General features: G+C 40.0%; 1 protein-coding gene across 4 annotated transcripts in view; it reads left to right on the top strand.

The window, feature by feature from the left end:
* Positions 1-15,765, top strand: part of LOC112983815 (ubiquitin-conjugating enzyme E2 E2) — a 251,703-nt gene that overhangs the window by 202,855 nt on the left and 33,083 nt on the right. Inside the window, exon 6 of one of the 4 annotated variants that reach the window (XM_064506213.1) lies at positions 9,202-9,964. The exons of the other annotated variants lie outside the window; for them this stretch is intronic. Within the exon in view, the coding sequence (XP_064362283.1) occupies positions 9,202-9,299 (98 nt within the window). The 3' untranslated portion in view covers positions 9,300-9,964. Of the gene's footprint in view, positions 1-9,201; positions 9,965-15,765 lie in introns of those variants that run through there. 4 annotated transcript variants of the gene reach the window in all.

The raw sequence follows: 15,765 nt of genomic DNA, 5'->3' as shown, positions 1-15,765 counted from the left end.
CCTGCATCCACTCTGATTTCTACCAGACAAAAAGCCCCTAGGTGTGTAGCTAGAGAGGTAGCCAAGGACAGGATGACTGAAGGACCAGGACATGTACTGGTGAACGAAAAGTAAATAGATTAATAGGAAGCAAAATAGTAGGTCTCCTTTAGCCCTAGGTTAGCACAGTGACCACTAGGTCAGCTTTCCTCTGTAGGGACAAACACTTTTTGCAAACTTAGGCTCTAAGGGTATACAGTCTTCAAGCTACAGTATTCAATACAGTTTCACTTAATTCTCTGAATACAAAGGTGTTACAAAGGTATTCAGTGTAAATATTCAGATATGTTTCCAAAGACAGTGTCTCAAGTCATTATGCATTTGCCCTATATTTCCTTATTTCTCATGTTATACCTGGAAAGACAACCTAGGGTTTTATCTGGAGTTGACAAATGACATTAGCAAAGCAGTCTTTGTTTCTTCAGACACCAACACATTGGATCAGCTTGTATCTAAGAAAACTATGTCAAAGGATGTCTTACTACATTTCTTGTTGTTTTCCTTTTTGGTGGTAGCAACCCATGAAGGTCATAGGGTTGCCCACTTCATCAAAGCCGTGTCAGCCATAGTAGCCAGCCTAATGACACACGTAAGCTCTACGGCAATTTCAGTAGGCATATTTTGATATTTTAGCACACTGATATAGCCTGTATATATTAGCATTCTTGTACTGAGCATTAAGATGTACCTAACCAAATCCGCAGAACTAGTTCCTGAAATGAGAAGCAGAGTTCATTTTAGTCTGATATGACTTCTGCTATAAATTACAATTGCTAACATGGAGATTAACTTCATTGACTTCTTCTCTCCTAGTTAACATTAGACCTTTCTAGAATGCACTCGTGTCCTATAAAGGTTACTTTTTTCTTTAATGGAACAGTTCATTTTATTTGTTCTACTTCTTTCATAAAACATTTCTTGATCGCTGTATCTCTCTTTTGTACAGTCTCAAAGAGTCTTATGGATGGATAGTTACAGTATATATGGTTAGTTGTAACTGTGATCTTACGAAAGTAAGAAGTAAACCGTACTTCAGCTTGTAAGGTGCGTGGAGCAATTCAGAGTCCTGCTCCTGCTCTTTGTCCTCCCTTAAATCATTCTGTTGTCACCGTCCCTGAGCTTGTGCTGGTCAGACTCCCAGCCGCGAGGCTGGTTTTATTGCGGCACAAACAGGGATTAGTGCTGTGTCGTACTCGTTTTCACTCGTGCCCTAATTTTAAACACTCTTTCCAAAGGTGAAAGGTTAGTGGAGTGATTCAGCGTGCCGCTCCACCTGTCTCTGTCTCCGAAGAATTACTTCATCCGTGCATTATTATTAATGATAGCACAAGAGAGCAACACTGCTGCTGTAAGATCACTGACGGATACTATGATGCATTTTGCATACCTCATTTTCCACAACAAGACTCACAGTATCCTTGACATGGTCTTCTAGGAGTTCATTAAGTTACAAACAGGTGACAAGTGGCAAACTATGGAAACTTTCTAAGGCAAAGTGAGGCTATAAATAAAATTACTCACAAACAATTCATCTTCTCTTAAGCCCTTCCTCCTGGAGTATTAACTTGTTTTACTACATATTCAGTATAGCATGTCTCACACTGCTTTTGTGTTCAGTTTTCACTGACTGGTCTTTTTATAACACTAGCCCTGATGCTGCTGAAAACAACATAGAAGAATATAATTGGTGATAAAATATATATTTTTAAATTAAGTTTAAAGATGTTTTTGGCATGCATCAAGCTGTCAGCATCTGCTATTATAAAAATTGGTGTTTAAGTGAATTATTAGTCTCCTTTTTTCCCTCATCTTAATTTTTTTTTAGTGTGGCTTTTGGGACTTATTTCTTAAAGGTTGATACATTAAAAACCACAAAAATTGGATTCAGAAAACCTGGCTTTCACTGCAAGCAAGTAGGGAAATATAGACTGTCCTGCACTGCTATTTGCACTGAAATCATTAAACAAAATTAATATTAATTGGGGGGGGGGGTTTACTTACTCTGGTAACCAAATCATGCCTATGCCACTGAATAAGGATGATTCCAAGGCAATAATCCTATAGAGGACTTACTTACAGAACACCCGGATTTTTCCTACAAAAGTTTAAAATGAGCACTCCCCATTTTTTAATTCAAAAGCAATACAGTAGAATATTTGGAAAGAGAGGCAGCCTAAACAACCAGTTAGTATTCCATAAACCACAAACTCTAACTGAAGTTCAAATGGCTAAAAAATTGCTTTTTTTGATTTGTCTTCTACATTTCACACAACCTGTCCAAAGAAAACAAAGCAGATTTAATGTTTGGTGACTAATAAACAGGTAATTACATAGAGCCTCTCACTGGGATGCCTCCAGAATAAGACCTTCAACTTGCATCTAACCTTTGGAAATTCTTCCAGTTTAATTCTGCTTCCTCAGCTGCTGGCCAGCTCTTCCAAATTGCCCCTGATACAGAACTGAATTTAAAACCAGAGGAAAAAAAGTATATTGTAAATATTTGGCTAAAGGAACTATGAGATTTTTATAGGGCCGTGTTTTTAGTTTTTAAAGTTCTCCAGAAATGTTTCTGAGAACCCATTTGTGATCGTGTAATAACTGACCCCATCAGCTGTTTTCTGTTAAAACTGTAAAATACTGCAATAGAAATATTATATTACTTTATAAATGCTCATAAATATATATATATGTAATATACATGCAAACACCCCTAATGCAGATTTTAAGTCGAAATGTGTGTCTCTTTAACCATGTTGGCACTAGCAATTGGGATTTCATTCCATATCATGTGGCTGATGGAGGAGGCGCATTGAAATCGAGCTGTTAAACACACTATCTCCATTTTTTATTTCACTGAAGTATGTTTGCTGTATTTTTAAAAGAGCATTGAAAAGCCCAAGAGATGAATTCTGCTCTGAAATTGCTATTTGCTGACATAGAAATAGCCATAAAAGTACAAGCAGAGAAAAATACAGTATAGCAATATACTTTCATTTACTTGGGGGAAAAGTAGTTCTAAAGAAGAATTGTAGTCTGTCTTCTGAATGATAAAGCAGTATAAGTAGCATTAAACACAGCTGAAATTTTGTAATGACCAAACCTCAGCTCATCCAAATCCCCAATAGCATTAACTCCCTTGAATTGGGCTGTAAATTTGATTAGCCTTACAACAGATAGGAGACACAAATGTTCTTCCTTATATAGTCATATTAAGTGGCTGCAAAAGAAAATGACAACTCATTGTAGAGCAGCCTTTTTAAGCTTTTTTTAACCAACCTTTTTAAGCTAGGCAGGAACTCCAACTAGACCAGCTTTCAAAACTACATGTAAATGCAGTGTAATTTTATGAATACTGATATAACATGAGGATTACGTGTCTTTCTAAAGGCATGAGATGAGGGAGGATTGAACAGCTACACTTTTCCTACAAAGGATACAACAGCTTTTCTTCATATTTTAGTTCTCCTAATTGGTATTTTCTATCTCACTGAATCTTAGGTTTTGTCCATGCTTGTTTTATTTTGTACTTTTTTAATAATTATTATTATTTTCATCACTCTTGCACTTTCTTTTGATGTAAAATTTCACACTGAACTAATCCAAGTATTGGGTAACAGATTTTCTTTAAACAAGCTAAACATTATAGAGGCCTCTTACAGCTGATTTCTAGGTCTGAGAGTTAAGCACTAGAAGGAACAGTAAATTATGAGATCTTAAAGTTTTCACAGTCGACAGAGTTGCACAGCTTCTTTGGTTAGCTGATAATATGCAACCCAGTGTCTAGTGCACCCATCAAGGTAGGCTATGGAGGGTTTCAGCGCTGCTGAGTGCAGGATAGGAGAGGTCAGGATTGTCCAGGCTTCTTGAGTTACTAGAGCCCTGGAGGGTAGGATGTCTGCGCTTGGCCCCATGACAGAGGAAGATTTGTGTGTTGGTGGTGTAATATCACAAACACAACAGCTCACGCGACAGGCACGTTGAACCTGGTGATATAAGAGGTCCCGAAGCGCTGCTAGGCCTTCGAGGTGCATGGCTTCTCCAGATGGGACGCTGAATCGCTGCCCTGCTCCTGATCGGCGAGTCATAAATCAGAGCAAGCCACTGCATCTGTCCTGGGGGGTCCTGGAGCTGGAGGGAAACAGCAGCTCGGATGCATGAGTTACAAGTCCTGCAGGGAAAGCATTAGGTGGGAGCCAAAAGAACGAATCTCCCACTCAGTGGAGGAGATTAACTGCTCTGATGGTCTGAATTATCTGCCTAAGCAGTCACTGCTCTCTGCAGTGCTTACTGTGCTTACTTGCATATGGTCCTGCTTTTCGGGATGAGTGACCCAGCCCAGGAGGAGGGAGCTACCAAGTTAGGTAATAATAAAAGTCACCCTGTGTGCAAGTAAGAAAAAAGCAGGAACCTGTCTGAGCCCCACAATATGGTCCACATTCACTGTTTGCAGGATTGGGATCCTACTTACCTTTCCTCATGGTTGGTATATATGTATTGCTGTAAAAGTCCATGTTTCAGGGAATAATGTTGCCTGGACTTTTATGCGCAGATGTTCTCCATAACAGTGTTTTATTCTGATTTTCCCTTGGCTTTTGTGCATTGGAAATATAGTTTAGTTTTGCTGTTATTGTTATTAATTTATTGTGGTTTTAGTTTCATTTATTTCATTAAGTTACTCTGATAATACATTTTTGGCATAGCTTTATATTCTGATCCCCTGCTTTTCATTGTTGTTTGGACACAGTCCCATTTGGAGTGAATTTCTAAAATGAACTGTGATTCACTGATGAATCACACTACTGCTAAAAAATAGAAGAAAAAGTAAGAGTGATTTATTAATTATGGAAACAAATTTCTAACATTAAGAATAAAACCACAGGTATATACAAATGGAAAATAAGAAAGTTTTACAGTAATGAGAAATGGAAACATGGGAAAAGTACAGTTATGGACTTTGAGCTTCAGTGGTCCTTTTTATTTTTAATTAGATATTTTATGCAGCAATTGTTTTATAAATACTTATTTGGCCTTACTAATGGAGATTTCACAATATTCATTTTACTGTGCAGCCCATCTGAGAATCAGGTTGTGCTCAGCCACTCACTACTTTGCATAGAGGAGGAAATGGGAACTATTTGTTTTTCCTCTTATTTGGCATTTTGTAGGACGGGGAGGCTAGGGCCAAGGCTCATGCCATATCTCTAGTATATTGGGAATTAAATCTTTGATTAATCAGGATGGTGCAATTTATCTGATAATCCCCATGTTATGGTCCCTACCCATGAACTACATGGAGCTGGTGACTCAAGATAAAGTTTTGAGGGAGCTGGTGACTCAAGATAAAGTTTTGAGAGATCTGTCTCCTTGTGCCTGCAGTCCCGCTCCCTCCTCCAACATGGGCAATGTGGCTTCGGCCTGAAAGCGCCTGGCTTTATGCAGATGCAAAAAGAGACAATTTGTATTCTGGATTTCACACGCTGTCCTTGTGTCTCCAGGGCAAATGCAACATGCTGGATGGAATTGACCAGTGTGTGACTATTTGAACCACTCTAATCAAAAATTAATGAAAATTAGGGGCATCAAGGAAGAGAACCCCACACTCTTAAATAACTTCCCTGAGGTAACATTGCAGTTTCATAGAAAAGTAAGGATTAATACTGAGTTCTTTTGGGCCTCAGCCTAGTGCTTCTCTACTGAGTCCCCCCTACCTCGCCCAGCTCAGGACAGGCCCCACGGCTTCACTCGCATCCAAGGCAAGTCCCTCAGGCCCTCGGTCTCTCATTACTTGAAGCGAGCACTTCCCCACCTCCCAAACGCCTTGGTAGCCTTCTGCTCAAACCAGCTCAGTTGCCCCTCACAGCTTTCGCAGTAGAGCCCCTGGACTTAGTGCAAGCCCCTGTTATGAGCTGCTTAGTACAAAGGCTTGCAAGGATTTACCTCCATAGAACAAACATAAAGGCAGCTTCAGTATTAGAAAATGTTTCCTCCCCACCAGACTTTCCAACCAAAGCGGTTGTGCCTCCAGTTTTATGGCTTCACAGGAACTGCTAAGGCAAACTAGCTCTTCAAACGCCTGTTGAACAGTCCTTATTAAAGTCCTCATACATTACTGAATATAAGGATGATGCAACTCAAGACCCTCTGACAGAGTTGGGAAATAGCTGGGCCTCTTTGGCAAGAACTATTTTTCTTCTCCTCCAGTTCAGAGCTTTGCCAAAATGTGGTTTTGTTCTTTATTTAATATTGTTGTAATTAACTAAATTTATAGACAAGTTGCCAAATTTTAAAGAACAATGTTATTACTGAGAGCAACTTTTAGCAATGTCCACTCCGCAGCTGGCTGTGAGCGCAGCTGGTGCTGCTCGCACTACGGCAGAGAGGTATTTGTCCTCACTCAGCACTCCTCCTTTGCCCAGGCAGACACTGATGGAGGGGGGCTCTAATTTCAGGGAAGCACCCTGAGATGATAGCCAAATCCCAGATCACTCTCTTGGTGGGAATCACCTACAACAAAAGCTATATGGGCATCAAAGATCTTGCAGGTAGTCACCTCCACTCTTTCCCAACTGCCAGACAAAACACTGCAGAGACAAAGGCCTGATACTAATTAATTCTTGATGTCTTCACACCATATCACCAAGCCCTGAATTTAGACAGGATTTTAAAGAACCATATACAGTCCCTGCTTTGGAAACAGACTTATCTTTCCTCAGACTGCCTTATTCTCTTCCTTCCTCCCCTCACATGCAGTAGGGAACTGCAGTCTTCACTTCAGCAGTATGGAGGCCATCATGAACCTATAGACCTGGGAATTCTTTCTGCATGATTCCATATGTTATTTGACTTCAACTGATTTCCTCACTTTCTGGTCAAGAACTCCTCTCACTGATTCCACCCCTCCCAGAAGAAAGTAGACACCTTCCCATGCTGGGAGGAGGTGAAAGAGAGCCTGTACCTGCCCAGTCCTTCCGAAGGTAGACATGCATCCTGCACATGAAACTTTTTCAGATTTGAAATGGGTAAACCTTTACTACGGTAAATTGCTTTTCACTGCACCGACGTAAGGTTTTATAAAGGTCTTAGCAACAGCACTTTAAACATGCACTAAACCTCATTAAACACTTGTCATGTTCCAGATGATAACGCCATCATACTCTTGCAACCAGTCACAGACAGATTCCTTGGAGGCCAAAACACACCTTCCCCACCTTCCCACCAGCATCAAAACCAACACGTTCATCAAATTTTGCTCCACTGCTTCCTTTCATGTTCATGCCTCTGGTCTCCATTTCTCCACAGTTCTATGAAAGTGTTTTTCACACAGTGGTGTCACTCCCAAGAAAGTATGGGAACTGGAGGCAATGTTATCAGACTCATCCTTAAGCTACCTCCACTATGCCAAGGTTTCTCTGAGACTACTCCCTCAAATTTTGCCTAGAGAAATTTTGCCCTTTCTCATTACCCAAATTACCCATGTACCCTACAGTTCTTCTCAAACCTTATTCCACTCATGAAGAATGCCCTCAAATATCAGTAGACTGTTAGCTTCCTATCTGTGCAAAACAAAATCCTTCCAGTAATCCCCTATGTATTTCTTCTCCTTGGCTGAGAAGATAAAGGTGATACTCCTTCTATTCTGAAACTTTTAAAATGGATCTTAGATTAGATATACCTCTTTGACACTCATGCATGTAAAAATAGTAAAGTTCGTGCCTCAGTGGCCTCCTCTGGATATATTAAGATGTTAAAGTTAAACATATGCAGTAAGTGTTTGCAGGGCTGAGAGTATGGGGACTTAGTACATCACATTCACAGTGATAACTCGCCTTACTAATTTAGAGAGTTCAAATTTAGGATTCAAACCACAGGCTCATGGAAAGGTCTTAAATACAAAGCAAAAGATTTTTTTCACTAGATATGATTCACTAGCATTCACTAATGTTGGCAGTAAGCCAATGAATCGATTTTTGGCTGAGAAATGTATTTATCCTATGATAAACTCTAACCATCAAACAAACAAAAAAGCCTAGAGCTATTCTGCTTTGCAGGAGACGTGATATCTAGCCCAGGGGGTCTCAGTGGTTAATAATGCTGTGGAATTGCAACACTGAGACTACAATTTGCTGTGGAAGTTTGATATTCTTATTGTTCAATGGCACCATCTTGAGTCAACTACAAAACTAATCATTAACGGGCTCTAATAAAAAGTCGTGTTCATCTAGCCTTTGACAGAAAAAGATGGTATCAGTGCTACTGAACTTGCATGGTATGTGACAATCTCAGGAAATTTACTATTTCAGGAAAAATATCAAGAATATGGGCCCACCAAAGAGGAAAAAAACTATACATTTTGTCTATTTTAAACTGAGAAGATATTACTGTCTGAAAGAGAAAAATGTTGATTACATGCAGTCCTTTCTGGAAAAGTCTTTTTTGTTTTGTTTCTCTTAGAGGGCTGACTGTTTTTGTTTAATTATCTGAGAAGTAATTTGTAGATCCAAAGTAATGTAAAAAATACTTTTTCAGGTTATTTCTTCTTTTTGGAAGTACAGAATTACCATGACAAGACCAAATCATACTGTATTCTGTCCATATTCATACATATTCTGGCTCAGAAAAGCCCCATAAATGAAATACCTATTACAAAAGTTTGTAATTAAGTCCTGTTGCTTTGAAAATTATATTCACTTCCATAATTCCTGGTCTTTCTTTATACTTTAGAACTAAAAGTATTCATAAAACCCATTTAACCTGATAATAGGATTAGAGCCCGTCCTCTTTTGAGGTGGTAGTAGCATGGATACTTGTGGACATCCAATACCATATATAAATGTTTATTCCTATCACCTGTAGGTTCTTATGCCACTTTTAGCTCAGGATAAACTTATTGGAACATGTGTCTTAAAACCTGTAGGGCAGAATCTAAAAAAAATTGCTTTAGTCATAAATTTAGTAGAAGTTTACAGCTAACTGCCCAGCCAACTCCTCCTCATCTTGTTTATTTCTTCCCGTGTGCATGCTTGCTAGCAGAACACAAATGGTATATACAGGCACTTTATTCTTACAGATAAAGCTAACAGAACTTCATCAACCCGAATCTGCAAGCGGTTTTTTGATCTTCCAAGGCTGATGAGTATTTCATGGTTTGTGTTTCCTTTTCAGCTGACCCCCTGGTTGGAAGTATTGCCACTCAGTATATGACTAACAGAGCAGAGCATGACAGAATGGCCAGACAGTGGACCAAGCGATACGCTACATAGGAATCTCCTCTAGAATATGCTGGACCTGTGCAAGCACATTCACTAAGTGCATCAATAGCCCTTCCCTTCATTCTTATTTTTTATTAAATTTTGAACCATTTTGTGACAAAAGGTTGTCCTTACTTTCTTTTTGTTTTTATTTTTATTTTTATTTGTTTTGGTTTTTTTGTTCTGTTAACTTGAAAGCTGTTTCCCTCAAATGTAGACAGGGAATTTTGGTTATCAGTGCAAAGAATGTTGGATCTGTAATAGTATAGAGCTTTGTCACAAAGCTTTGTATTAATGTGTGGTTTTTTTCTTTCATGTGGTTTTGGGGAAAACAAACAAATTCAGAATTATATCTTGTTTCTACTTAAATGTAGTGTTTAGGGTTATTTTTTTGTACTGAAGTCTTTAATGGTGGGTGCATGCTACTGGGAACAAGTTTTGTATAAAAGCTTAAAATCAAGAATCACTGTGCATTACTAAGACTGTGTTTATCACTAGCCTTCTGTTTCCCACACAAAAGGCTATTGCATTGAACAAATTAATATGTATTTTGATTTACTTAAAAAAAAAAAAGTGCTTGTAAATTTCTTAGGGACCTGCCACTTTTGACTGTGGATCAGTTGATGTACACTTGTATTATTAAGGCACTCAATAAAACACTGTGGCTGATAAATGCACTTTTTGCAAGACAGTGCTTTTGTGTTTATGCAGTATAGACTGCATAGCTCTGCGTGCAGTTGTCCTCACATAATACAACTGCAGGTTAAGCAACTATTTTTAGACCTGAACTATTCATTTCTTCTCAACAATACATTTCTTAATACAGAATTCTTCAATGTGTACATCTTTCATATACAAACATCTTCTAAATTTTAAGGCCATTCTTTCACATGCTGGTGTTCAGATATTCTGAAGCCTCTTTCTGCATCTTTTATACTATAGCTTCACTATATCCATCTTGTTAAATTTAAAAGTTGGCTATAAAAATATCCTTACAATGAATGCAGAATACGGGATGATGATTTTATTCAGTAGGCCTCATTTTGCCTTTCTCCAACATCTTTATTTGTAAAAGCAACTGTTATTTAAAAAAATAAATGAAGGTTTTTGATGGAAAATTGAGCCCATTGCACCAATCATTCCCAGCACGTTCAATGGCAAGGGTATTTCTATTCAGATTTGACCTTCAGGCTAATTTTAGATATGCAGCCATAGAAGGAAAACTTCTACTTGGCTAAGGAAATGTGTGGGTGTTTGGAAAATATATACTGTGATGCTGATATCTAAATGTTCTTTGTGTTGCAAAGGCATACTGGAAAAATCTCTGTCTCATATAATTAAATGTTACAGATGCTCTATACAGTGGTTGCCTACCCTCTCCCTCTCTCCTTGTTCTCTTATGTTTAGTGAGTGAAAACTTCAAAAGGTTGAGCTAAATAGAGACAGCATAAAGATACAGAGAGACCCAATACAACCATCCTGAAAACTGAAAAAAGTCAGTGTGATCTCATAGGCCCCCTACCTAGGCTAACCATTACGCTGCTCAGCTCTTACAGGCTGTTTTGTTTTTCCCTCAGCCATTTGCTAATAATGGAACAACTCACCTCAGCTGTAGGTGAGTTGTCCTTTGTATGAAGAGAAGCTGGACAGTGGCTTTGTCATAGACAGTATGCTCTACGAACCCTGGGGATCTCGAAAAAGTGTCTGTTTTGATCAAAGTAGATGCAGAGTCTTCTGGTGTCTGCAGAAGCCAGCTGTTTACAAGTCTGGCCATATAACATTTTGAGGCCAACAGATGCAAAATACTGATGAGAAAGAACAATAATAGTTTTGAAAAAAACAACCCACCCACCCACCCCCTGCAAAAAAACCAAGCTCCACTGATTCAGAACACCTTCTCAAGGATAACTATTATAGGTGTTTCCCTCAGAAGCTGCTTCCACCACACAACCTACCACAAAGTACTCCCACAGTTGAAGGGAACCTGCCTGCAGGAAAAATGCAACAAAGGAGCAAAAAGATTAAAAGGAAAACCATAGAACCATAGGAAACCCAGTAGAGTAACTGCATTACTTCCCTTATCCCATCTGCTAAAGGGATTCATATCATGAAGGCTCTGTATCCCTTGAGACAACAATTATTGCCCGGTTTCAGATATTTCTCATGAACTACTTTAAGTGTCTGCCATTCTGCAGCCTTTATTTACACTCATCTGAATGGAATACATTAATTTCCCAGTTATAGTTCCCTGAAACATGGACAAACATTTTAAATCTGTTTAAAAAGAAAGTAAGTCTTTACTTCCTACTATCATCTACTCTTTTCTTTTTGCCAAAAAAACACACAAAAAGCAATAGAAACAGATGAGCCTATTGTATCACTAATGAAGATGTAACTGAAAGACAGCTGAGGTATCTTAGAGGGGAAAGCACAGAATTCTTAATAAATGTCTATTCTCAGGGCATCAGCTTTAGCTTGCCTTCCTTACTGATCAAAGCTGTGCAGTTTGAATCTACAGGTGAGTGGCCCTCTGTATGAAGCTGAAGAGTGGCTTTGTCATAGATAATATAAAACTACTACCTTAAGAACCATGGAGATCTCAAAGAAATAATCAGAAAGGATCAACCCATGTTGATTAAAACAGATGCAGAGTCCTCTGGTGTCTGCAGATGCCGACTGTTTGCAAGTCTGGCCATAAAACATTCTCCTCTATTTGCAAATCTGTTCTATTTGCCTCCTAAGTAGTTCTTTTTCTTCATCTGCTAAACCTGGGAAGTCTGAAGCATTATTTGAAACATGCTGTTGTCACTGAGAAGGAGGAATGAGCTGTTCCCAACAGAATTCAGTCTGCCAGCAGAGCCTCTCTGACCAATAATATATTGGGATAGTCTCTTTTTTCTTTTACATCTAGAAAATATTGCACATTATGCAGTCTTGCTTTCGCTCTTCAAATGCTTTGCAAATTTAGCTGATTCCTGCGTCCTCTTTGATACAGAACCATCTTCTTTCTAACTTACAGATAGTGAAGTCCACATGTTGCCCTCCTGCAACTGTGTATGAAGATCATTCTGATGACCTGTAACACATCATAGTAAATCATCTATCCAGTAGTATATAATTGTCCTAAAACAGCATATAAAGGCATTTACTTGATCAAATCTTAGTATTCATTCAGGGGCCCAAAACTGTTTTTTGTTCTATAAAAACATCTTCAGCTTTTCTAACTGCAACTGCAGTATCAAGTAAACCTGTATTTAGTTTCCAGTCACCCCTGCTAAATGTCACTGTCCCATACCCTTTGAGTTCAACTCAGACCAGGGAAAAGTCAGAAAGTCTTCAGACTGTACTTATTCATTCAGTAATCACAGAAGTGGCTTTCATATCCCCCATCCAACTGACCAACTGATTCCCTCTCCAGAAAATTACAGAACAATGTATCTTAAATTAAGTACCCCAAATCATCCTGTAACACAGCATTTCCAGAGACTACTTCATGAGCGAATTTTAGCAGCTCATAACCCTTTTGGTTAGCATGTGCTGTGGATCACTGCAACCAAACAGTTAAAAAGCCATTAAAAACAGCTGTTGTGCTATTCCTGCTATAAGACAGGAGTAATTCCTATTGTAAGATTTTTCTTCAGCTTTTCATACTGTGCGCCACAGGTAGGTATACAGTGATAGATATCTCACTCCAAACAACAGGCATCAGCTCATAGCCCTTCTTCCCTGACACCCTATGCAAGGATACCATGTAAGTATAAAACATTAGAGGTGTCTGGCCCCACAACCCCCAGAACTGGGCCCCTCTTCCAGGCCCTCTCAGCCTTTAAAATGCAATGCCTGCAACATTAGCTCTCTTGGATACCAACTACTTCCTAACAGTGCTCCTCCAAAACCTGAGAATGCCAGTGGCCCTGTGCTCTGGGTGCAGTGCATGATGCAGGTTGCTATTTCAGTGTAAGGGGCCAGACCCAGGCCCCTCAGGTGGCATGCTCCCTGTTTAGCTGGCTGGCTTGTCACTGTCATTAATCCCTTTGAGTTACTCCTCTTTCTCACTCATCCTTTCCTTCGCGCTGGCTGCTTTCCTCTTCGACTGATTCATTACTCTCAGCTGAAAGGCCACCCAAGATACTGATCCCAGCTCAGATAGCTCTTCCTGAAGTTGCCTGAGTGTAATGATTTCTTTCTCCTCCAAAGAAAATGCCTAGGATGTGCCCCCAGGTTCCTCTCTGCTCTCCCTTGCCTGAGGCAGTGCCTACTACAGGAGCTGGAGTTATGAAGCTGCCACGTGATGATTCAGACAGTGCAACAACTCCCAGTTACTCCAGTCCCAGTATTATCCTGGGGTCTCCTTTTCTCCTTTCCAATTCTGATAAATTTCTCTTCTCTGAAGTTGGATATTTTGCACCAGTTCCAATGCACTTTCCTGGTTTTTTTTAACTTGGGCACAGTAAAACAAGGACTCAAAGTAAAAATTCTGCTGCCTTCTGACTGTCCAGTCTTGAGAGCCATGATTCCCGGGGAGCCAGTTGTGCCTGCTGATTTGCCTTCCTCAGTTTCTCTTTCTTCTCTTCTCCTTCTCATTTCCTTTCATTTATACTCCTATCCTTTCTTCCACAATATCAATACTTAATCTTGAAGCTTCCCATTTTCCCCCCTTCCCTCGTGTCAGTCATGACTCTGTTCCCCCTGTGCTAAAGAGACCATGTTGCATGACACTGGGCCTTCTACAGCTGCTTGAAATCCCTAGTTTTTTAAGTCTCAGAAGCAAAAAAAAGGAGCTTTGTATGAATTAAATACTTCCTCGTTGTGCCATTCCTGGCAGGGCCTGTATACTAAATCACTTCTCCCACACATGTCATTAGCACTAATGAAATCCTTGCTGCCCTACCTTCTTAGCATGAGATCCATATGCAAATGCATTTCCTCAGCTCAAATGATCTGCAGAACCAGTGCACAGCTGCTTGGGTACTGACAGCAGCCTGACTCAGGTCACAACTGGAATATATGTGGGGACTATTATTTACCAGGAAGAGTTTTATGATACCCTTAAATCTATCGTTCTGCACCCTAATTCAATCATGAGCTTTAATAGGGAGCTGCAGCACTTTGGGATAATGAAAAGGGCAAAGGAAAACATCCTTTTCATGTCTACTTCAGTTGTGAAAAAGTAGTAGCAGGTTAAAGGAAGGCTGAAATAAAGACAAGGCTACTAAGCCATCCTAATCCCTTGCTGGTCTTAAATTAGAAAAATTGCACTTCACCATCAAAGTAATAGCTGTATTTGAGTTCTTAGGTTGTGCAGAACTGAATCCAAAAAAACACTGTCACAAGTGTTTTTTTGTCAGTCAGATCACTCGCTTCCTGGAGAGGCTTTTTAGGGAAAGGCTTCCCCTGTGAAGAGCTTCCTGACAGCCTCATCATGCCCACCTCTGCCTGCTGCACAGGAGCCCTCCCTTGGCAGGCCCTTGGGAAACAAGGGGTGGAAACAAGCCCTTCAGGTCATTTCTTATTGTCATTGCTCCTCAAATACACTGGCTCACAACAGGCATTTGTTGCTGCAGAATCAGTGCTAGGGTCTCCTTTTGTGTGGCTGGGGACCTTGGGGTCAAGAAAAACAAAGGGTCACACTTCGGTTTCTATGAAATGCCTCTTTTCTCTCCAGTTGACTCATAGCCTTTGTAAGCCCCTGAATGGAGTCTCTTAACATGAATGGAGCTCCTACCACACAGATTTCAATACAGCCCCTCTCCTTTCTCCACTTGTCATAAACAGGGCAAAGAAAGTGCCTTTGCCAACTGAACTTCTGCAACACCTTGCTTGCAGCAAAGCTTAGCTGCATGCTTATCCATAGTCAAACTGGTCCCATTTATATTTCTCAGCGATCTCTCAATTATAAGAGACTTTTGCTAGCAATCACCACCAAGAACCTGCAAAATTATTTCTTCCCTCTTCCTTTGGACCATGCGCACGCTGGTTGCCCTATACTTCATCCCTGCTCCTTCTCAGCTGCTCCCCAGGCCTCAAATCTGCTTCTTCACTCCGGCTTCAGCGAGCGTCCCAAACCACTTGCCGAGCCTGCTGACAGCCCCAAACCACAAAGTCCCTGCTGCCTCCGTCTCCTAACAGCAGACAGCTGTCCCACCATGACGCGCAGCCATCCCACCGAAGACGGGAAAGCCTGCCCAGCACCTGCGATTACAGCCACTTGGCAAAAAGAGGAAGTGAAAACACACTATGTGCTCCTTCATGTGAAAGAGCAGTTAAAGCCTTCGGTGTTCAGTAATTGCACTGACATAAGTATTAGCTGCAGATCTTACGATCTCGGTGTTCATACCAGCATTGTGTCTTTGTCTTATAGGATAAGTAGTATAAGAAGCAGCAAAAATGGTTTGTATTAAATATCCTAAATGTTACTGACTTAATAAATAGAATGCAACTTTTAAAGAAAAATCTGTGTGCCGTGGGAATTTTACCA

Source organism: Dromaius novaehollandiae, chromosome 2 (assembly GCF_036370855.1).
Source record: "Dromaius novaehollandiae isolate bDroNov1 chromosome 2, bDroNov1.hap1, whole genome shotgun sequence".
Taxonomy (NCBI): domain Eukaryota; kingdom Metazoa; phylum Chordata; class Aves; order Casuariiformes; family Dromaiidae; genus Dromaius; species Dromaius novaehollandiae.
This window is presented reverse-complemented; position numbering and strand designations above follow the sequence as displayed.